Here is a 19,924-nt window from a genome sequence, read left to right as displayed (position 1 = left end):
TTTTCGTTCATAGTTTGATCATGTCTTTCGGCCATAGCATTGATTGTTGTTTGTCTTAACGCCGAAATGTTGCCCCTACGAACCGGCCAATCATGGTTGGCATTGAAGTTATCGCCGAAGTCCACTTGCGTCACTTCCATCGGCGTTCAGCAAGCACCAAACAGGGAACTAGAAGCATTAAAGTGCCATGATTCCAGTCAGCCATGTATAAATGAGCGTCGAAATGCAATCGCAATTGCTGACTTGCTCATTTTACCTCAAAATCTCATCCGATTCATAACCATGGAGACTCAACGAAATTTCCAAACCCTCACAGGCAAAGTTGCCATCATCACAGGCGCTTCTCGAGGCCTTGGAGCAGGCTTTGCGTATGAGCTTGCAAAAAGAGGTGCAAAGGTGACAAAGTTACTCAGTCTCGTCAAGAAGCATTACTGAGCATGGCAGGTCGTCGCTACATACACTTCTCCAAGCAGCGAAAAGCTAGTGAAGGAGTTGTCCGCCAAAATCGCGTCGCTCGACCCACCATCAGAGTGCATTGGTGTCAAAGCAGATCTTAAGGACGAGTCGTCGCCCGCCGAGATCGTCCGACAAGCAGTCGCCGCATTCGGTCCTCAAATCCATATACTCGTCAACAACGCGGGCATGGAAGTCGTCAAATCTCATGCCGACATCACTACATCCGACTTTGACTCAATCTTCTATCTCAACGTTCGCGCTCCTCTCCTCCTCCTCCAAGCCGTGAAACCTTATCTTCCCTCGTCCGGCGGTGGTCGCATCATCAACATCTCATCAGTAGGCGCCCGTTGCGGCTTCAAGAGCCTCTCTCTGTACTGCGCATCCAAAGCTGCACTCGAAGGACTTACGCGGTCATGGGCAGCTGAACTGGGTGAGGAGGGCCATACGGTCAATACGGTCAACCCCGGACCTGTGCAGAGTGACTTACTGGACAATATTCCAAAAGAGATCATTGATATGCAGAAGAAGCAGACGGCTGCAGGGAATAGGTTGGGTGAGGTTGATGATGTAGCGCAGATTGTTGCTTGGTTGGCTTCGGAGGAGAGCAGATGGATCACAGGACAAGCGCTATCTGCCAGCGGTGGATTGGAGATGTATTAGTGTCAGTCAGGTAGGTTCCTTAAGATTGCTCATAAATATATACCGACATTTGTGGTGACTGAGATCCTTATCATTTCTACACATTTCAGAAACTTCAATATTCTAAAACGACTCTTGCGCCGGCCTCAAATCCAGCTCATGGACCCAGAGCGAACTTGGCTGCTGCGAAAGCCACAAATACGTCTGCCCAATGTCTTCAGCCCTCATATGCTTTCCCGTCCTCGTCTCTTCAGTATCTTCATCCGTGATTCTGCCATTCGCAATAGCATGAACGCACTGGACACCAAACTTGCTGTGCTCCTTCGCAATAGCCTGAGCGACCATCCTAGCAGAGGCACGAGTCGCTCCATAAGCTGCATAGCCAGTGTTTGTACGCATAGCTCCCAGTGTACCCGTGAAGATAATAGTGCCCTTCTTGGCACCGTTTGTATCGGCCAGGAGGGTCTGTCCGCCGTTTTGCTCGTACATGAGCTTGAGAGCTTCTTGAGCAAAGACTACTGCACCGGTTGTGTATATCTGCATGCTCTCGTTGAACTCCTCAGGCGTTTCTTCGAGGAAAGGCTTCTTGCTAGCATGCTTGACGTGATAAATTGCCAGTTTGAGCTTGAGATCCTTGAAGTCGTGATGGCTAGCGATGTCTTTGAACGCCTTTCGTAGGTTATCTGGCTGAGTGTCTGTAGGGAAAGAGTGGAGAACGCCGTTGGTTTCTTTGCGGAGTGAGTCGCGCAGACTGTTGAGGTTATCGGCGTTGCGGGCCAAGAGGGCGACGGCGAGGTTACCGCCATCTTGACGCGCGAGAACACGAGCGATACCGCGCCCACTTGTTGGACCAGCGCCAATGATGATTGCGAGACCTGAAGGTGCCATTTTATGAGGTTTAGATGTTTCTTGATAAAGTGGTTGTTCTATTGGGGTCTTCCGCTTGTTTATATGAATATCGGGTCGAATACGTCATTCCGATGCTTTGATGATGACTGTCACAGCCGTTAAGTCCGAAACTGACCATCTAAAGATCTCCACAATAACATGAGACTTTAGAAGAGGATGCTAAAATAAACTCAGTAAAGACTCCCCTCAATTTAGACTAAACTGCCTAAGCCTTTTCATCATTTAGGATAACAGTCTCAAGCTTTCTTGCCTCCCCCTGGAAGGGACGTCAAACAGGTGTATCTTGATGTAGTTAGCCGAATTGGTGCGCCCTGTAGTTGCAAGATCTGATCTGAATAGAAGTAATTGCTGTGCTGAGCATGTCTATTGTCAGGCGTCTATTCGCATATCATCCACCGATACCATCTGTCGCATGGCTTTCCAGGATAGTTCATTGCTCAGTCCTCTGTGATAAATGAAACCTATTTGGGTTGCTTATCATTTAGCTCCAGACCTTTCCTCACCTTCTCTCGTCTCCTACGAACCAATCTGAACCATTGTGTTGCCTTCCAGGTCTTAAGACGCCAATGATTTCTGTAACGTTGCGACCATGTCGAGGGATCACATTCCTCTAGATACTCTTCTATTCGAATCTTCTTCCATTCCTGCCCGTTGAGCTGAAAGGTGATACTTTGGTGATGTGTTCGTACAATTCTTGACCGTGCGGCCTGGCCCCAGCGTTCGACTTTAAAACGTCGCCCAAATGAGTAGCCATGTATTATATAAGTCGTTTCTCTGGACTCGGCTCCTTTCCATAGTCGACGCCACAAACTTGAAGCCACCACGGGTTGTCGTTTTCCCTGCACGAGAGTTTGGTGCAAGCTGCCCCGTCTCCGACGATATCCGCCTCGATTTCGTTGATGACGAAGCGCTGGTTACCAAGTGGGCCATAACCCATAGTTCTTCACAAACATAATATCGACATGGTAGTTGTTCGGGAGACGCCGGATAACATCCTCGACATCGACGTAGAACTGTTTGCTGACTAGAAGCAAGCTTAGCGCCTTGTTCGTGGCTGCCTGTTGCCAAACACCTCTGGGGCGCCACGTATATCGAATGCCTTGAAGACGATGGAGTCCCTGATATCGACCATTTTGGCTCTCTGAGGGACCTGATGGTGGTATTGGAGCTGTGAGGACTAGCTCGAATACGGCCTGCCGTAACTCTAGGGGAATATCTTGCAGTTGCGTGATTGAGAATTCTTTTGGGCCTCGGTCAGGGCAGAATCCGACTGTTAGACGTGTGTAAATTTTCGCTTGGGACTGTAAGCAGCGCTTCTTGTCTGTATGAATAGGTTGACCCGTTTTGTTTTTTTTAGCAGTGGAAGTAGCCCTAATGTAGACGTGAGATTGATAGAGTCACACGGCGTACAGTTTGCTTTCTCAAGGCTTATTCATTAAGATTTATGGGAAGTTGGAGCAGCTTGGCGACATGATAACTTTTGGTTGAACTTTCCTTCGGTTCAAGCTGTGGTCTGTTGATTGCTCAGAGGGGTCAGGGAAACTCAAGACCTTTATCCTAACTCGCAGAAAGATTTAGGTAAGCTTTAGATGAGACTTAGTAGACTTTTGAAGAAGCATTTCCTAATGGCTAGGGTGAGGGTCAGATGTTCTTTTGCTCTCTGACTTGTTCTATTCCGGCGAGATGCTATTAACATTCAAGCACAAGCTCAAATCCAGATATTTGCTTTAGCCCTGAACCTAAATTTCATTAGGTCGAACCTAGGCTCTCCATACTCAGAGCCTTCATCCGATGTCCCGTTTCATTCGGCTATTATGCATACGTCCCATGGTATCCCTCATAAGCCAGAGCGGCGGCCGTGAGGCCAGCTGAGAATGCCTCCCATGTTGCAATCACTCTCCAAGCAGGTCCTTGTAACCAAAAGATTCTGGCTGAAATAAATCGCGCCAAGGTGAGAGCAAAGAAGCCGCGATTCTCTTGATAAGCCGCCAGCATATAGTAGATGCCAATACCGATGATGGCGACTGAAAAGCCGTTGAGTGCGGGGAGGGCTGAGTCTTGGAGTTGCTTTGCGGCGAGAGCCTTGCGAGGGGAGATGAGATTGCTGACACCGTGGTTGAAGGCGCTGAGGCCAAAGATGAAGATGGTTACGGCGGTGATTGAAGGCATGGTGATTGTGCACTTGATTGAGCGTGTCTTCCAAAGAAACAAGGAAAAGGCGTTTGTGATTCACGTACGACTTTTGATGAGAACAGATCTCAACATTTCTTCTGCATGTGTGCAGATCTAATCTGCGAGGTTGCTAGGGCTTACGTGAAAATGCAACTCGTAAGCTGCATAGCTGAGCGTCATGGCGTTTTCTGGTCACTCTGATTGAACAAGGAGTCGTTGTCTGTCAATAACATGAGATTATCATTAAATCGAATATCTTCTCATCAAAATGTCTGGCATAAGCTAAATGCAGGCCATTCTTTCGTTACGGCAATACAAAGGAAAGGGACATGTCAGAGGCAGCTGACATACTCAGTGATTTGCTATCAATATCTAACCGTTCTGCATCGTTTTAGATGCTAGCAACAGCGACCTTGGCAACAAGACCAAGGATACCAGCAGCAGTGATCACGTCGTCAGATCTCTTGAATCCCTCCTCGATAGGCAAGCGTTCCTCCTCTGCGCAACGTCAGCATTATTGCGATCCACCCACCGGATTTAGTTACTTACGGAACAATGTCTTCACCCACTCAGTCTTTGCATTTCCGTCGTTCAAGTTCCCAAAGACAGACAGGTAAAGCGCAGTCTCGATGAAGCTGAATTGCTGGAGGTCGGCGGGCAGCGAGAACTCGGGGTTGGCAGCTTCAGCAGCCTTGAGGCGCTCCTTGCGAGCCTTGGCGGCGGTCGCGATGGAGATGGTTTCCTCAGTGAAGTGAGAGGCTGTGGCAGCCCAGATGGTCTCGTTGAAGCTGTGATTGTCGCCGAAAAAGATGTCGGCGCGGCTCAGACTTCCATCGTGCTCGATGACTACATCAATTAGCTTGTGACGTCGTGGTCTACCTAAGATACGCACCTCCATGCTTGTTCAAGTCGTCGAGGTTGAAGGTACCATTGTTTCCAGTGGTAAGGGCCTTCTGGCCAACGAGGGTTGTCGCAGCTGGGTCGAGGTTGATGGCGTCGGTGAAGGCGACGATCAGATCTTCAAGCGAGATATGGAGGCCGTCGCGAGGGAGATATCCGTGATTGGCGACTGCGTTCACCATGGGACAAGGGCTTCGGCCTGCAATTGTTAGCTAAGAATCATGATCGCCGATACGATGCAACTTACGATCAGACGCAGTAGGTGCTCGCCATTCATTGCTGGCGCTAACAGCCAAAGCCGCAGAGCAAAAAAAGGCAACGTTAAAAAGCATCGTGATTTCTTTCAACAAAGCTCAAAGGATACAGAACCAAAAAAATCACAACTAAGGACAGTCTCCTGACGACATTTTATTCAACATGTTCCCCTGAGCGACAATCATCTTTCACATTCTATTTTAGCTCCCTCATTTATCGCGGTCAATGCCGAGGCTCACGGACGAAGTTGCAGAAACAGGACGAAGCCGTTGTCTTGGAGTCGTGAGATTGGTGCAAAATCGCCGCGCGACTCGGACGAAAGATGCAGGTCCGGAGATGAGCCAATAGCAGCGATTATAATTACCGTCTTAAAACGCCATGTTAATGCTTGGACCCCTTTTGTTGTGGAGTTGGTGAGGGTCCGGGTGGTGATGTGATCCGAGCCTAGGCTAGGGTCAATTACTTGGAAAGGCAGCTCGTGGTGCCCTGTAGATATTTACGCGTTTTAAAGGTTAAGGTGGGATTTGTTCCGATAGAGCTTCGGCCGATATGTCTAATTCGTCTTTTCGAGACAGGTGAGCGGACAGACGCGTATTTTTTGCTTAGAGGATGGTTAATATTCGACTGAGAACCGTTAATCCCAAGTGATAAAAAGACTTGGGCAACTTTACATGAGTTTAGGATAAGTTTAGTATAGACTTAGGTACATTTTGCTAAGTTTATTACCAACACAACCCTGAATCTCCATAACGTCGCCTGTCTTTGTATTTGCATAAGCATTCGTCGTGATCCAAATATCATTGAGACTATCCGCAACCAAACCAGAAAAATGCACAGACGTAACACCGACATCCTTCAAAGTCCGCGGCGTTTCTGAATCCCGATGATCAGATCAAGAATATCCCCAAGATCTCTGGGGTCATATTTACGTCGTAGAAGCTCAGAGACCAACTTCTCCAAGCCTCTTGCTGCCCATGCACCGCCATCGTCGCCACTCTGCAGCGAGGCTCGAGCACAGCGTCTCAACGCAGTGGTCAACAGAGCGGATATCAGTGTTGAGTCAGATCTTTTGTGCTGTCGTGGTTGTCAACTGCATGTCTTGTGTCACCCGGTCCGGATCAACATCTGGCTCAAAAATATGCTTGGCTTTGTTCTTTGAACCTGTCGCTCCAGCGATAGCCTGGTATTCACCCCCAGAAAGCAAAGTCATGATGCACATTAGCGGGACCCTAGGCTTCTTAATATCCTTCCACTTGTTAGGATTATGCGATTTACCGCCCCAAAGCATACCGATCTCGTCTTCAGTCCAACCATTTGCAATAGCAAATTGTATAAGCTTGCCTCCATCCATAATACTTCCCGCACCTAACTTTACCATGCAGTCGATTTCGAGGCGCTTGACCTCAGCCAATATGTCTATGATCTCCGGAATTAGTGTATGCGGTAGAATGCCGATATGAACGTCAACGCCACGTTTGCTCAGGGCAGACTTGAGATCCTCAACGTAGGGAGTGTTCTTCGACAAGGAGCAAGATACTATAATAAAGACTCGTGTACCCCTGAACCTGTCTCGGACATTTTTAGAGCACGTTTCTGGAAATGGCCGACTGAAGGCTGATTAATGGCGAAGGCTTGTCGCGGAAAGCTGGTCGGGTTGTCTCCTCAGTATACCAAGAAGCCACGCTTGTTGGATGAGTTTTATCTTTTGTTGATGATAGGTAGTAAGTAAACATATTGTCTCTCCCCAGCAAGTAAAGGCCTTGCAGGTATGACGGCAGATAGGACGGTACCCTGGTGGAGCCGATCAAAGTCGTCATCAGAATCTCATACTGTCCAAGCACAGACCTGGCTTACCCTTGATAACAGCTTTGCTGAAAAAGATGATTTTCAATAGTCGATACGAAAAGTCTGCCGATAAGCCCATCTCTTGTGTCCTCGGCACAGTCGCCCAGGCCAGAACCTTGTTTCAGCTAGTATTCGGAACGACTGGTCGCGGACTCAACTACTGTCCTCAGCCAGATGCTGATAAACAACCGCGAGGGTCCTCGTTATGTGATGAATTCTGATTGCAGTTTCCTTTGGGAAATAACTCATTAAAGTTCTAATTCCTTTGTCCTCTTAATCAGATTATCCAATCTCTTCTTCTCGGGATCAACATCAATCCACTCGAGATCAATAGGCCAAGATGACTTCACTTGCTCTTTCATTACCCTCTCCGCCTCGGCATCTTCTTCCTCATCATCAACTTCTTTCAGCAAAAATTGGTTCTCACGTCCCACGCTGCTCTTCAGGATACGAAGCACCAGTCTTGCCAAATAGCAATTCTTGCTTTGATCTTGGAGACCTTTTGCCACGAGGACAACAGTCGATCGTCTGCTTTCAAGACCTGCCGCCTCAGTAACATCCAAGGCTTTTGCTTGCATGAACCCTATAAAATGCATGCTTATAACCATTATGTCATAGGACTCGAATCCATGTCGTAAATAGTATAGCCGTATCAAGGTTTCTATTCTGATCTTGGCGTCGCTCAGTACCTTCTGAACACTTCCATCAGCTAGTGCAGGTGTAGATGTCATACGTAGTGTTTCTAGAAGAAATGTTATCAGTTGGTAGTAGTGCATACTGGAAACAGTCAACATAAGCTGCGGTGAATGAGTTGGGTGCTTACTGGAGCTTGAGATGTCATGGAAAAGATATCTCTCTGGTTTTGAGATCAGGCGGCAGGTTTGGTACCAGCTGTCTAGACGAATACAAAAGCCCTTGATTCTGTCCACCGTGGAGTCAGGGGTGTTCTTCAAATCCGAGAAGAACACAGCTGCGACATTATTCATAATATGTCGGAACTCAGAGAGTGCCCGGAAGGTATTGGCGTAGTTCAGCGATACAGGTCCTTGAGCTGCTGGAAAACGGAACAAAAAGTCCCCATAACATTTATCTTGCTCTGGGAGCGGTATGCTAGGGGGCATAGAGAGCAGTGGTGCTTTGAATACGTGAAAGCTGTGTACACTGGTTGTCTGTTAGCTTGGTCATAAAATAAGAGAGCTAGACTTGCGCTTGTAGCCCGAACAGAGCCCATGCCGTAACGGCTCTGGAATAGAACTTGCGGTCATCGCTGCTCCTCTGTGGAGAGAATAGCTGCATTGCATGTGCAGCCGCAACAGCCTGAGCTAGGTAAGCTTTCCCCTCCTCATCACGGCCGTTGGCATCATATACGATTGCAAGCACAATCGCAGCTTGTATAGTCGGAAGCTGAGCATGGCCAATCTCAAGCTCCCATAACCGGCGCGCTTCTGCGAGGCACCAGGAACCCAGAGTTTCGGGACTCCAGAATCGGGACCGATGATTCGTGCTGGAGTAGCCGTGCTGGCAACCAAGGCTTAGTGTTTAGTGCCCCGGTAGCTTGCGGGGTCTTACCTATACAAGCCGATGCGAGGATTGCATGGACCAAAAGGGAGGAGCAGTACTCCTTGCAGCCTGATACCATGTCTTGTAGAAAATAGTCTTTTGTGGAAAGCCGGAAAGAATGTGTATTCCGTCAGGAAATACGTCTGCAAGAGCTTCCGTAGCGACTGGTTATCCTTGATGATGGATGTCCCACCCGCCGCCTTGATCTTGTCTAAATGAGGATCTACCATCACACCAGAATGATAGGGCGCCTTATAAACTATCGGATCTTGGGTTGTTGATGCATCATCATCGAGCATACTCGCCTCACTCGAAGAATACTTGTACAACCATGAATCAAGGCTGGTTTCCCTCTTGAATCAGGAAGCTAGGCATATCCTTGCCATAGGGAAACTCATACTGGTAATAGTGATCCGGCACTACGTGTGCCTGTTTCAGAAGATCCGCACGTTGAATGTGACCAAGTATAGACTCAACATCTTGGCCACTTTGTATTCTTCTCACAATATCTGCGACTTCGTCGCCAGAATGTGGAATATTCCTGATACGCTCCCTGGTGTTCAAGGATGTCCGGTAGTGGCACTCCATCTGGCGTCTGGCGCATTGCGAGCACCGCGGCTTGCCGCCGTCGCACTAGAAAAAGAAACTTTCTTGACTCATCCTGTCATACATACACTAGGGAAGACGTGAAACTACACACTCGGGACTTGTGCTGCCGACATAACTCGCAGGCTAACGTGATGGGCCTACGGCGTCTTGTCAGGCTTGCGACCAGCAGCGGACTATGGCTTGCTGACTGGGATTCTTCACGGACTGGGCCAGGTAATAGGGGACGAGGCATGGTGTTCGCTTACGATAGATAAGTGAGTTTGTCCTAATGCAACCAAATGCTGCAGAAGACATGTTCACCGTGAAGAAAGGGACAAGGTTTAGACCTCACGTGAAATCTCTTTCACCAATCATGTTTTGAGGCTGACTAGCTAGTAACTGGGTCCCAGTGTCCATGACGTCTTAAATAGGTGATCTTGGAGCATCTCTACTCTCTGAGATACTCAGTATGAAGGACTGCAATGTCATGAAGAGAAGGAGGCTCGATGGGACAGCATGATGAGTAGTATTTAACCTCCCTGTTCTCCTCGGAATATTTGGGTCAAGCCCTTGTGATTAACTTCGTAACCCTGGCTCGCTCCAGGTCGGGATGTGGCGATCGGCTTTCCAGTCCGCGCACTAACTGACTAACCAGTGCGCTAATGCAGGGCACGTCAAAAGCGTTTTCGGTGGAGTTGAAACATTTTTACAGGGAGGATCCCGCTGGATCCCATCGATGATCAACGTCTTTCATCGTTGCATTCGATCTACGGAGTACTCACTAATCTCCCACGTGAATGTCTAACATCTATATCCCGATGTCTCTGTATCTCTCTCCAAATACTATCCAGAGACCATCTTTGTCGTGACTGTTTTGGCGGAAGCTCCCGTGTATCACCTCATGAAACACCTCGCCCTGTACTAGCCGCGTGTCAACCTCCACCACCAAGCTGACGTACAAAACAACCAACCCACAACACGATTCATAGCCAAACCCACCCACGTTAGACGCCACAGACATTCTCTTCCGCCGTTGATCGCCCCACGCTGCAGCCCGGTATCCAATATGATCGTTCCAAAACTCATCCGTTTTGTGGGGCTCTTGCGCCGGTTGACGCGTTCTGTGAGACTACCAAAAAGCCAAGTTTTGCAGTTTCATCCCGAGTCGAGTTCCGATCTGTTGGGATCTGCGGGAGTATATGAGATTTTGTTCTTCCCCAGGTCGAGAGACTTTTCGTTTCTGATGTACACTTCGCTGTAGCCATTCTTTCTGTACGGCACGTTCACTTTACTGTTTCTTCTTTCTCGTTGTATCACTCTCCTTTATAATGAAGTTCTCTTCGGTCCTCACGAGCGGGCTCGCATCTTTCACACTGGTCGCTGGCCTTCCGACTATCACATCACCGAGTGAACATTCTATTCAACAAGTTCGAAATCCAGTACATAAGCGCAATGGAATTGCAGCTCTCGGCAAGATATACCGAAAATATCACATCGACCTTCCGGAATACCTCAAAAGCTCACTACTTGCTCGTCGAGATAGTACCAGCACCGTCACCAATAAGCCTATCGAGAATAACGCTGAGTGGTTGACACCAGTTCAGATTGGAAATCCTCCGAGGACATTCCAGATGGATCTCGATACAGGATCATCGGATCTTTGGGTATATGGTTCGAAAGCAGCTACTGCAGGCGGTAGCAGCAACCCATACAATGCCTCCAATTCGAAAACTTGTGAGGAGATGGCTGGTGCGAAATGGTCCATTGAGTACGGTGATGGAAGTGGCGCTTCGGGCCATGTTGTGAAAGATACAGTCTCCATCGGCGGCCTGTCAGTGGAGGCTCAGGCTGTACAAGTGGCTGACAAAGTGGATGAGTCTTTTGCGACGCAACAAGAGTTGGATGGTCTCTTAGGACTGGGCTTCAGCTCTATCAACACGGTTACACCGAAGAAGCAAAAGACATTCTTTGACAATGCGAAAGCAGAGCATGGCACTGGGGTTTTTACCGCGGATTTGAAGCATGATGCTCCGGGTACATATACTTTTGGCGTCATCAACAAGACGGCGTATGAGGGGGATATTACGTATACGGCTGTTGATTCATCGACGGGAATGTGGACATTCACTTCAACGGGATATACCGTTGGAAAAGGCAACGTCACCAAGACATCCATCACCGCCATCGCCGACACAGGAACATCACTCATATTCCTCCCCGAAGCAGTCAACAAGGCGTACTATTCTCAAATCGACGGTGCCAAAATCGACGCAACAGCGGGAGGCTACGTTTTCCCGTGCGACACGAAAATGCCCGACTTTACGTTCTACGTGGGGGAGACGGGTATCACGGTCCCGGGTGCTTACATGAATTTTGCACCGCTGGAGGGACCTGTTCCTGGTGAGAAGGAGGGGAAGAGGGAGGTTGGGACTTGTTATGGGGGGTTGCAGTCGAGTGCGGGAGATATCAATATCTTTGGTGATATTGCGCTCAAGGCGGCTTTTGTGGTGTTTGATGCGGAGAGGACGAGGATAGGGTTCGCGAAGAAGACTCTGGCTGGAGTTGAGTAGGGAAAAGTTATAGATAACACAGCGAATTACACTCTTTTATGATCATATATAAATGTTGTTTGATGTTTTATGTTGGCTGTGAATAATGCATCTTCAGTCTCTGGCTGCACAAATGCACAAGTTGAGCAAACACACAAAGTCAAGAAATCGCGCACAAAGACGAGTTGTGTTGTGTGCGAGTGTCCACTTATGCAGGGGCATACATACATGGCTTGCACTAATTGTCTCTGGTCTCTCTCCAGGAGACAAGTACCTCTCTGAGAGACCCACAGTAAGCACGATGTACCTTTCTTCACATAGAAGAGAGTCTCTACGATAACGATTCTGACAAGATAACAAAACCTCTCCGATGTCTGCTCAGCACTAAAGATCGGATCCGAAATTACACTGTTCTCAACTCCAGCAAATATTCCATCCAAGTGTCAATTCTCATTATCATGACTGTCGTATATTCTATGAAATCACGCTCTCATCATCATCAATGCAATTTTAGACAGCGGTAATCACTCCAGGTCCGCATCCCACAGATGTCAGATGCCATCCAACCGCTCTCTCAACATTCCTCAATATCTGCGGAACATGCTCGCTCTTCATGTGCATCATGCCCAGCACAATCCCAGCAAGGCACGCACTTCCAAACTTGGCAACGCCATGCTGCAGGACTTGTTTGACACCCTCTCTGATCTCGGGATCGCTGCACTTGAAGAGGACAACAAACAGCGGCTTCATGACGTTGTTGTCCATGAAGCGGAAGTTTGCTTGCGGCCCTTTTAGCTCGCCGAGGATACGGTGCGTCGTGGCGATGATCTCGCGGTACACGGGCTTCGCGTCAGGTAGCACCTTTGCATCCGTGTTGAGCTGTAAGTGGAGACTTGACAGACACTCTAGGTATAGTGCTTCAAAGACACTGGCTGTCACGTAACTGTGCGGCTCCTCATTTTTGCGCTGCTGTGTGTAGCGGTATAGCAGCACGAAACCGTTGTGCCAGCTTGAAAGGACCGAGAAAGCTCTCTCCCATGTAGCTTTGGTGGTCTCTTTATCGTCGTCCGAGAGATGATGAGCTAGGTGATGTTGTGCGACATCCCACCATCTTAACGCTTGATCCAAATCGTGAAATGAAGAGGGCATTTTGTCTACGGAGTACCTGTGTCTTCCAAGGCATCGCTTCGCAGCTAGGAACTCATCCGTGTCCCCGGTGATACCCAGTCTAAGGGCCCACGGGTAGGTACTCAATCGCTGTATCATGTCAAACAGGGCATTCTCATAATCATCAAATACTAAATCTGATAAAGATACACCTTCTTGGGCACTTCGTTTACCGAGATACGCTTCAAAAAGACGAGCTGCGTGGTCATGGTGCAGAACAGCAGCGTGCATGTCCCCGCGAAGGATATCGTAGGTGAGAAAAACAAGAGCCACGTGAGTAACACTACGCAGCGCACGTAGCGTAGAGGTAGCAGTCGTCACAGCACGTACAGTACGTGTATAGTATTGAAGAGACAGCTGATGCGCCTTATCAGCAGCTACAGAGTCGATGGTTGGCTGCGTGAAGGCGTTGACGGCACCGCCTAGGGCACAGCACGTCTCACGGACAGCGGCATCCTCATGGGCCAGCTGAGGCGTGATGGTAGCCAAGGTGTTGTGAGGGAGGGTGGTGCCCTGCTCGTTGGACCAGAGAAAAGTGGAGAACATGTCATATTGCGTCTGGTCTTTGAAGAGCGAGAGGATGTAGGTTGGCTTGGCTAGGATGCGTGTGTCGGACTGGGGTGCTGCTGTTGTCACGGCCGTAGCTGTGGTGTTGAAGCCGACGGATTGGCTCAGCGGGAAATGACATGTTAGACCGACGGCCTTGCACCGGTTACAGATTGGCTTGCCCTCATCACATTTCACTTTGCGGCGTCTGCATGATATGTATTAGCGACGAATTTACATTTGAGTAGACGTTTGTCTTTTGTCTGCACGCACTTGCACTCTTTACAACCAGTACGTGTCTTGAATGACTTTGTCTTTGGCTTCTTATTAGCGGCATTTTGGCCCGAGCGATCTGCAATGTCAAGGACAGCCACATTGGCATTCGGGATCTGAAGGCGACCAAAAGATAAAACATGTAAGTAAGCCACCGACGACATGAAACAGGTCTGCCCCAGTGGCATTTTGGTGCTTTTTTGCTCACCCGTGGCTTGTTGTTGGCCGGGACCGAGACGATCTGAGATGCTGACGGGTCGCCGCCGCGAGGGGGTTGCACACCGCCACCACTAGAGGAGGCAGAGGCAGAGGCAGAGGCAGATGCCTTGGGTTTAGGTTTGAGAGCTATCGTCTGCTCCATCACACATTTACCCTGTTCGGAGCCGAAAGTGTGTGGCGTGACGGTATGGGGAAGGCGAGCCAAATGCCCGAGATGACACGAGGAGGGGGATGCGTTGTGAGTGAACTGTTCACTTTTGGTGGAGGAGTTTCAGAGCGTGTAATCCTACTTTATCCACATTGGGTGACTCTGTATCCAATCATCACTCGGCCTGTGCGAGTTACTCAAACAAGTTAGGGCTGGGGTCTCGTTTATTTGACCAGATTCCGAATTAGACAGGGATCGGCGCTTTGATGATCTTGGCTAACCGTCTCAAACCCTCAGCTGCATTCTGACTGTATAAAGACTCTGCAAGAAGCGAGCATTAATAACTGATGAATGGTCTCATCAGCAAGCTGCTACTTCTGGCTGTTAGAGTTGCTGAACCTTCCTTGCTGACATCCTGATCATGTCCCAGACTTGTTATCAGTGCATGCCTCATTAATTAATCTACAGCTGCGAAAGCTTATACTACAGACATGATCTACAGGCTTGATGTAAGGTCTTCCTTGCTTTTGACAGGCTGTAGATCAAACTTCGCTTATACCGTATCTTTCTGCCCACTCAAATCGGTTAGTCTTGATACAAGTGATCGACATATTCTGGTAAGGGATGCTACACCAGGTCGACCTTGGTCAACTTACAGGGTTACTTTCTATCAACTCCCGTTCTTTTGTTTCGGTATGAAGGAGGAATGGTGCTAATGCTAGGGTACGACTGTTCAGCGAGACAACTGGCGGGTGGAGGTTCAAGTTTGCTAAAGCCCGGAGCGCCGGCGTAACAGTATCGTCCGCGTTCTTGACAGGGCCTTCTCCATTTCATCATGTAATTTGTACTAGCATGGTCCCTACATTCTACGAAGACCTTAGCTTATTTGACTCCTTTTTTCTGAATATCTTTTGACGCACTGGAAATCGCACCGGAATATCTCAAGCCAAGGGAAGTGCTATCCAACAGCGCCAATTGATACATATTTGGGAAAGGTGGTGACCCTTGAGTTTGCAATAAATCGCAGCGAGCTCGTTGGGATGGCCATTATCTTCTGCCTTTCAACCATGGAAGTACTTGCTACCCAGAACATTAAGCCTTTGGCAGGTAACTCTCCAGCTAAGAGAAACAATTCTTTTTTATTTTCTTTCATAATGTGGGCTGTTTACCCACGCCTTCTCCGGAAAAAAGTTACAGCTGCCAATACCTTGAAACCATGGCGCGAGGCCTTTTATGAGCTCCCGTCAAAGTTTCCATGTTGGAAGGTTCACATTGAGCTGTTGTGACCTCTTCATGGGCGCGGGGTAAAACCTTAGAAACGTCATCACGAGCTTGAAGGACGCCCAATAACAACACAGACAAGTCATCTCTAGGTTTTGGCTGAAAGACTATTTACCATAACAACCGAGGTTTCCTTTGAAATGGTGTATAAATAGAGCCCGTCTCCGCCTCCATTGTGGAGAGGAAGACGGTGAAGAAACAATCCACGATTGACTCTTAGCATTCTATATTATCGTCAAAACACCTCTTTTATGAGATATGACTTCATCCGCGAAAGCCTCCTCTACGAAGGCCCCATCTGTGAAGGCCGCAAATGTGATCTCATCACTCACAGTCCTGAAGGGCTTCATTGGCTCGATTCCTGCGGATGCTACGCTATATCTCGACCTCGAAGGTAAAAGTCTTAGCCGCAACGGGACTCCTACCATTATAACCATTCTCGTACACCCTACAAAAGTCACGAGGCTTATCGATGTTCAGACTCTTGGCAGCGCAGCTTTCACCACGCCTGGCACAAATGGAAAGACAATCAAGACTATACTGGAGGACCCTCAGATATCTAAGTGTCTCTGGGACGTACGTAACGATGCTGATGCCCTCTGGGCCCACTACAAGGTCCGTCTCGCGGGAGTCACAGATATACAGCTCCTAGAGAATGCCTCACGAATTACCGATAGAACGTACGTTCGTGGGCTTGAGACCTGCGTCGAGAATGATCTCAAGCTGGGGTTTTCAGAGCTTCACAGATGGACCCTCACCAAGAGGACGGGCAAGTCTTGCATAGTCGGCGATATTTTTTCCGTTCGCCCTTTGGACACTCTGGCCAAGGAATATTGTGTCAATGACGTTGTACACCTGCCTACGCTGCAAGTAACTTACACAAAGCGGATGAACAGCCAATGGATGAAAAGGGCTATGGGCGAGAGTGCACGTCGTGTGGACGAAGCCTGTTCTCCAGAATACAAGCCCCAATCGGAGAAGAAGAAGCTCGGGCCATGGGGACCAGGATCGGGGATCAAGGAGTTGACCATGGATGACTGGCTCGAGAAGTTTGATGATGACAGGATAAATAGCATGGAGAATGATATGTTCTGCGATAGTGACTATGACGACCTCACAGGGGTCTGGGAAAACTAGTCAAAGAGGTTGCATTGAACGATACTTTCGTTATTTGTTGGGAATTTTAAAAGTATCAGCGCGGTAGCTATATACTTAAAGCCCCTATACAAATTTTGAGAACATGCTCATAAGGAAACATGATATTATGGTAGAATTCTGCTCACTGAATAGCGAGTTTACAGCTAGATGTTGTTCATTTCTAACTCTGTCTGTTTCCATGAGAGATGGAACTTCGATGTTCTGTTCAGAACAATACCTGTCTTTGTCTAATTGGTGCAAGAATGTAAAAGAGGTCGAATAAAGCTCGGGACTTGTGCTGGGCATGTTCATGTTGAAAAGCTCGGGACAAATAAAGGCAACCTTGATATGTCATAATTTTTACACTTGTTGAATTTCAAGTTTATAGAAACATAAGAATTATTATAACTTGAGCTGCGCATTGCTATCACAGTTTTAACTTTAAGCCTTCGCTGTCACCTGCAGAGCTCACGCAACACACACTACATATCTCACGTTGTACTACATTGTCTACAGAAAGAAGCAGGACATTGTGATGAATAAAGGGCATTTGAAATAAAATCAAATATTTTATCATCTGCATGTGATAGTAGCAGAAAAAATATAAATAAAGCTACCGTGGCTCATCAATCCCGATACTGAAAATTCGCTATCACATTCAATTCTCTCTTGAAACATCTTGATAGTCTGTAGCAACATACACAACACTTCAGCGAACCAGTCAGAATTCCCCAGTCGCGTTTAACACTATGAACACTACTTTCGAGAACTTGTCGTACCAGGCAATGACACTCATCAACTTAGTGTTTGAAAAGGTAGAAGCTGTGCGAGAAACCGCTCCACCAATGCCCTCTCAGGAAGAACTCGACAAACTGCTTTCCTATCTCAAGAGACTCAGCAATCACATGACTAAGATGATAGAACGGACGGATGGCCCAGAACAAGAGCTCAAGCTAGAGGCCGTAGTTACGCAGGCCAATGAAGTCATGCTTGAAGTGGACAACATGCAGTTTGCCATCTGGTTGCTTGACCCTGATCGCCCTTGTAAGAGCATTCACGGTGTTGTTCGTGACAACCCATTGGCACACAAGATCTATCAGTAGGAAGCAACTTTACGTCATGGGACGGATAACAAACACGAGAGCCAATGAATTCAAGGTGACATGAGATCGAGTGGTTGCGAGATTCAATGTGGTATCCAAGAAAGGCTAACATGCGGTGAGTATATCGGGAGTTGTAGTGATAGATACACGTGCGGGTCGAGCTCTTTGGTATTTAGGAGTTTCTTTAGGTGAGACTTGGGTGTCACTGTCATTAGTAAGGTTGCGAGATCAATTCATTTGAAACTTAACCCCTGCTTGTCGTCGCTCTTGGACAGAATGTTCTAATCCTGTTCTGTTGCTTATATAGTAAAAGACTAAACGCGTGTCCGTGAATGCGTCCGATGGAAGATGCTGTGACTTGATCGTGGAATGTTTCAAGACGGTCGACTGCTAATTGTTTTCTACCTTATTGTTGAATCGAGAACGTGGTATCTTTGGAAGACTTTGGACTCAGAAAAAGCTTAGTCGATAGGTCCAGGCTGTTGGCGCAAAATAGCATATGTGAAAATGTCCCATTTACTTGCAGGCCTCCAGAAATGCCGCATAGGAGCTCCAACGATATCTGAGGCTCTACGCCTCCTAGTCATGGCGCTTGGCGATAATCGTGTTTCGAGATGGACCTGGTTCAGATTCATGATGTTCCTCTTCTAATATGTTGAAGCATGTTTGCATACTCACTGGAAGCGTACTAATTGTGCCGTGGTCTGGCGTACTGCTGCGTTAAGGTTCAGGTTTTAGAAGAGGCTTCAGCCCCCACGCTATAAAAGTAAAGGATACTAATAAATATATATAAGTAATATACTTATTACCTTTATAATTATTTAAGGTCTTATTTTTAGCTAAAAAGCTAGATAATTTAATAACTAATTCTGAAGGTATATAAATAAGTAGCTATTACTTATTTATAAAAATAATTAAGTTAAAGTATATAAAATATACATAAAGTAAACTACCTATTAGAAATAAGTCTATTAACTTAAGATAATATTCTTAAAATAACTTCTACTATAACTATACCTATATAATAAGTAATTAGTAAGTAGCCTTAGCTACCCTCTTACTTCTTAATATATCCTATACTATGCGATATCGCAAACCTGCCTCAAGAGCTATGGCTAAAGATCAGCGGCGAAGATGGTCTGGTGTACAATACGCGCTGCAAACATAAAAAGCATCTTTGACGAAATTCCGCCAAGCATACAAAGGAAGATATCGTTCAATCGCGGTGTTGTACAAGCGTCTGGTTTCGGTAAGAGTAGAGGATGAAGAACACCATGGCTTGCTTCGAATAATGAACACCTAGTTTTGTTCTAGCTCTAGCTCTGCATGATGTAATGTTCAGCTCTGTTAGAAGGACATAAGAGATGAACATACTGTGGTATTCAACGATATAAAATTCTACTATCCTCAGTAACGGGACCTTAATGCTAAATCCGCAAGGCTCAAGTCCACCATCTCTAAAGCGTAAAACATTATCCGGTATTCTGAAACTCGTTGTCAACATGGCTACCAACGTACCTACAGTTATCCCACGAGTCGGTGTCTCATACAGTACATTTATGGAATCGTTCTGTAGAATTAAGAAGGGTGTATTCAGAGACGCATCAATTGGCGCTCTAGGCAAGGTACAGAAGGTCCATCAAGCTCAGTCAAGAATCCTAAAGTGCTACCCTGACCTTGAGACCGGTATTCTTGGAACCGCTAGGCCGCCTTCCCAAAGGTATCCATCACAGAATGAGATTGATGAACTTCTCGGTGATCTGAGGAGTGTCAAGTACTTTTTGTTTGACATGGCGCGTCGTTTCTACTCTGGCCATGAGAACGAGCGGAATATGTTGCAGCCCTTGGACGTGGTGACAGTAAGCTTGGAGAAACAGCTTTATTGCATTCAATTAGCTATCAACAAGCTGGATCCTTATCGCGGGCCTAAGGATATCTTCGGCATGTATTGTGGTGTACTTGTTGATGAAAACTTGGCCAGAACTAACAGAGAGGGCACCGGTAAGATTGAGGAACAGATGCAGCAGATGGCAATCTAGATGGGTAAAGGTCTCGGCCTAGTCTTGGTTTGCAGGATCGTCGATAGTTCAACATTCGTAGGTAAGTGATGTGACTGCTGCTGACATCTGCCAGAAAGACCATGTCCTTTATACAGTCACGGGTGTTGTGATTGGTGA

General features: G+C 47.4%; 12 protein-coding genes across 13 annotated transcripts; 5 read left to right on the top strand and 7 right to left on the bottom strand.

Annotated features, from left to right (window-relative positions):
• Positions 1-282: 282 nt before the first annotated feature.
• FVEG_13610 (hypothetical protein) lies at positions 283-1,116 on the top strand (the record flags this gene model as incomplete). The annotated part of the gene is made up of 2 exons (XM_018902970.1): positions 283-396; positions 445-1,116. 2 exons carry the CDS (start codon positions 283-285, stop codon positions 1,114-1,116), a joined length of 786 nt encoding a protein of 261 aa, XP_018761829.1.
• FVEG_13609 (hypothetical protein) lies at positions 809-2,066 on the bottom strand. Its single transcript, XM_018902969.1, has 2 exons — positions 944-2,066; positions 809-882 (listed from the first exon to the last, which is right to left on the bottom strand). Exon 1 carries the CDS (start codon positions 1,981-1,983, stop codon positions 1,219-1,221), a length of 765 nt encoding a protein of 254 aa, XP_018761828.1. The 5' UTR covers positions 1,984-2,066; the 3' UTR covers positions 809-882; positions 944-1,218.
• A 1,750-nt stretch (positions 2,067-3,816) lies between these two features.
• FVEG_13608 (hypothetical protein) lies at positions 3,817-4,229 on the bottom strand (the record flags this gene model as incomplete). Its single annotated transcript, XM_018902968.1, has 1 exon — positions 3,817-4,229. The coding sequence occupies exon 1, from the start codon at positions 4,171-4,173 to the stop codon at positions 3,817-3,819; it is 357 nt and encodes a 118-aa protein (XP_018761827.1). The 5' UTR covers positions 4,174-4,229.
• Positions 4,230-4,567: 338 nt separating this feature from the next.
• Positions 4,568-5,408, bottom strand: FVEG_13607 (hypothetical protein; the record flags this gene model as incomplete). Its single annotated transcript, XM_018902967.1, has 4 exons — positions 4,568-4,674; positions 4,726-5,022; positions 5,069-5,275; positions 5,324-5,408. The coding sequence occupies 4 exons, from the start codon at positions 5,406-5,408 to the stop codon at positions 4,568-4,570; spliced, it is 696 nt and encodes a 231-aa protein (XP_018761826.1).
• A 778-nt stretch (positions 5,409-6,186) lies between these two features.
• On the bottom strand, positions 6,187-6,909 carry FVEG_17563 (hypothetical protein; the record flags this gene model as incomplete). The annotated part of the gene is made up of 3 exons (XM_018906807.1): positions 6,187-6,405; positions 6,455-6,847; positions 6,889-6,909. 3 exons carry the CDS (start codon positions 6,907-6,909, stop codon positions 6,187-6,189), a joined length of 633 nt encoding a protein of 210 aa, XP_018761825.1.
• A 515-nt stretch (positions 6,910-7,424) lies between these two features.
• FVEG_13606 (hypothetical protein) lies at positions 7,425-9,035 on the bottom strand (the record flags this gene model as incomplete). Its single annotated transcript, XM_018902966.1, has 4 exons — positions 7,425-8,337; positions 8,399-8,564; positions 8,612-8,694; positions 8,746-9,035. The coding sequence occupies 4 exons, from the start codon at positions 9,033-9,035 to the stop codon at positions 7,425-7,427; spliced, it is 1,452 nt and encodes a 483-aa protein (XP_018761824.1).
• Positions 9,036-9,072: 37 nt separating this feature from the next.
• On the bottom strand, positions 9,073-9,577 carry FVEG_17562 (hypothetical protein; the record flags this gene model as incomplete). Its single annotated transcript, XM_018906806.1, has 2 exons — positions 9,073-9,369; positions 9,437-9,577. 2 exons carry the CDS (start codon positions 9,575-9,577, stop codon positions 9,073-9,075), a joined length of 438 nt encoding a protein of 145 aa, XP_018761823.1.
• A 920-nt stretch (positions 9,578-10,497) lies between these two features.
• On the top strand, positions 10,498-11,929 carry FVEG_13605 (hypothetical protein). Its single transcript, XM_018902965.1, has one exon. It carries the CDS (start codon positions 10,653-10,655, stop codon positions 11,892-11,894), a length of 1,242 nt encoding a protein of 413 aa, XP_018761822.1. The 5' UTR covers positions 10,498-10,652; the 3' UTR covers positions 11,895-11,929.
• Positions 11,930-12,222: 293 nt separating this feature from the next.
• Positions 12,223-14,326, bottom strand: FVEG_17561 (hypothetical protein). Of its 2 annotated transcripts, XM_018906804.1 has the most exons (3): positions 14,068-14,326; positions 13,860-13,975; positions 12,223-13,794 (listed from the first exon to the last, which is right to left on the bottom strand). In XM_018906804.1, exons 1-3 carry the CDS (start codon positions 14,218-14,220, stop codon positions 12,384-12,386), a joined length of 1,680 nt encoding a protein of 559 aa, XP_018761820.1. In that variant the 5' UTR covers positions 14,221-14,326; the 3' UTR covers positions 12,223-12,383. The 2 variants fall into 2 exon arrangements, with proteins under 2 accessions (XP_018761820.1, XP_018761821.1); XM_018906805.1 differs by having other exon boundaries at positions 13,860-14,326.
• Positions 14,327-15,765: 1,439 nt separating this feature from the next.
• FVEG_13602 (hypothetical protein) lies at positions 15,766-16,644 on the top strand (the record flags this gene model as incomplete). The annotated part of the gene is made up of 1 exon (XM_018902964.1): positions 15,766-16,644. One exon carries the CDS (start codon positions 15,766-15,768, stop codon positions 16,642-16,644), a length of 879 nt encoding a protein of 292 aa, XP_018761819.1.
• Positions 16,645-17,393: 749 nt separating this feature from the next.
• Positions 17,394-17,747, top strand: FVEG_13601 (hypothetical protein; the record flags this gene model as incomplete). The annotated part of the gene is made up of 1 exon (XM_018902963.1): positions 17,394-17,747. One exon carries the CDS (start codon positions 17,394-17,396, stop codon positions 17,745-17,747), a length of 354 nt encoding a protein of 117 aa, XP_018761818.1.
• Positions 17,748-19,249: 1,502 nt separating this feature from the next.
• FVEG_13600 (hypothetical protein) lies at positions 19,250-19,786 on the top strand (the record flags this gene model as incomplete). The annotated part of the gene is made up of 1 exon (XM_018902962.1): positions 19,250-19,786. The coding sequence occupies one exon, from the start codon at positions 19,250-19,252 to the stop codon at positions 19,784-19,786; it is 537 nt and encodes a 178-aa protein (XP_018761817.1).
• Positions 19,787-19,924: the final 138 nt, after the last annotated feature.

The sequence above is a fragment of the Fusarium verticillioides genome, chromosome 10, assembly GCF_000149555.1.
Source record: "Fusarium verticillioides 7600 chromosome 10, whole genome shotgun sequence".
Taxonomy (NCBI): domain Eukaryota; kingdom Fungi; phylum Ascomycota; class Sordariomycetes; order Hypocreales; family Nectriaceae; genus Fusarium; species Fusarium verticillioides.
Note: the sequence above shows the minus strand (reverse complement) of the source record. Positions and strands in the feature narration are given on the sequence as shown.

What these genes read in the sequence shown, in the direction of transcription:
- FVEG_13609 (XM_018902969.1), bottom strand. Translation starts at nt 1,983, where the DNA reads ATGGCACCTTCAGGTCTCGCAATCATCATTGGCGCTGGTCCAACAAGT.
- FVEG_13605 (XM_018902965.1), top strand. Translation starts at nt 10,653, where the DNA reads ATGAAGTTCTCTTCGGTCCTCACGAGCGGGCTCGCATCTTTCACACTG.
- FVEG_17561 (XM_018906804.1), bottom strand. Translation starts at nt 14,220, where the DNA reads ATGGAGCAGACGATAGCTCTCAAACCTAAACCCAAGGCATCTGCCTCT. An exon ending in CGGCCAACAACAAGCCACGG is followed by an intron (nt 13,976 to 14,067) that starts GTGAGCAAAAAA and finishes GGTCGCCTTCAG; the next exon opens with ATCCCGAATGCCAATGTGGC. An exon ending in ACTGGTTGTAAAGAGTGCAA is followed by an intron (nt 13,795 to 13,859) that starts GTGCGTGCAGAC and finishes CATATCATGCAG; the next exon opens with ACGCCGCAAAGTGAAATGTG.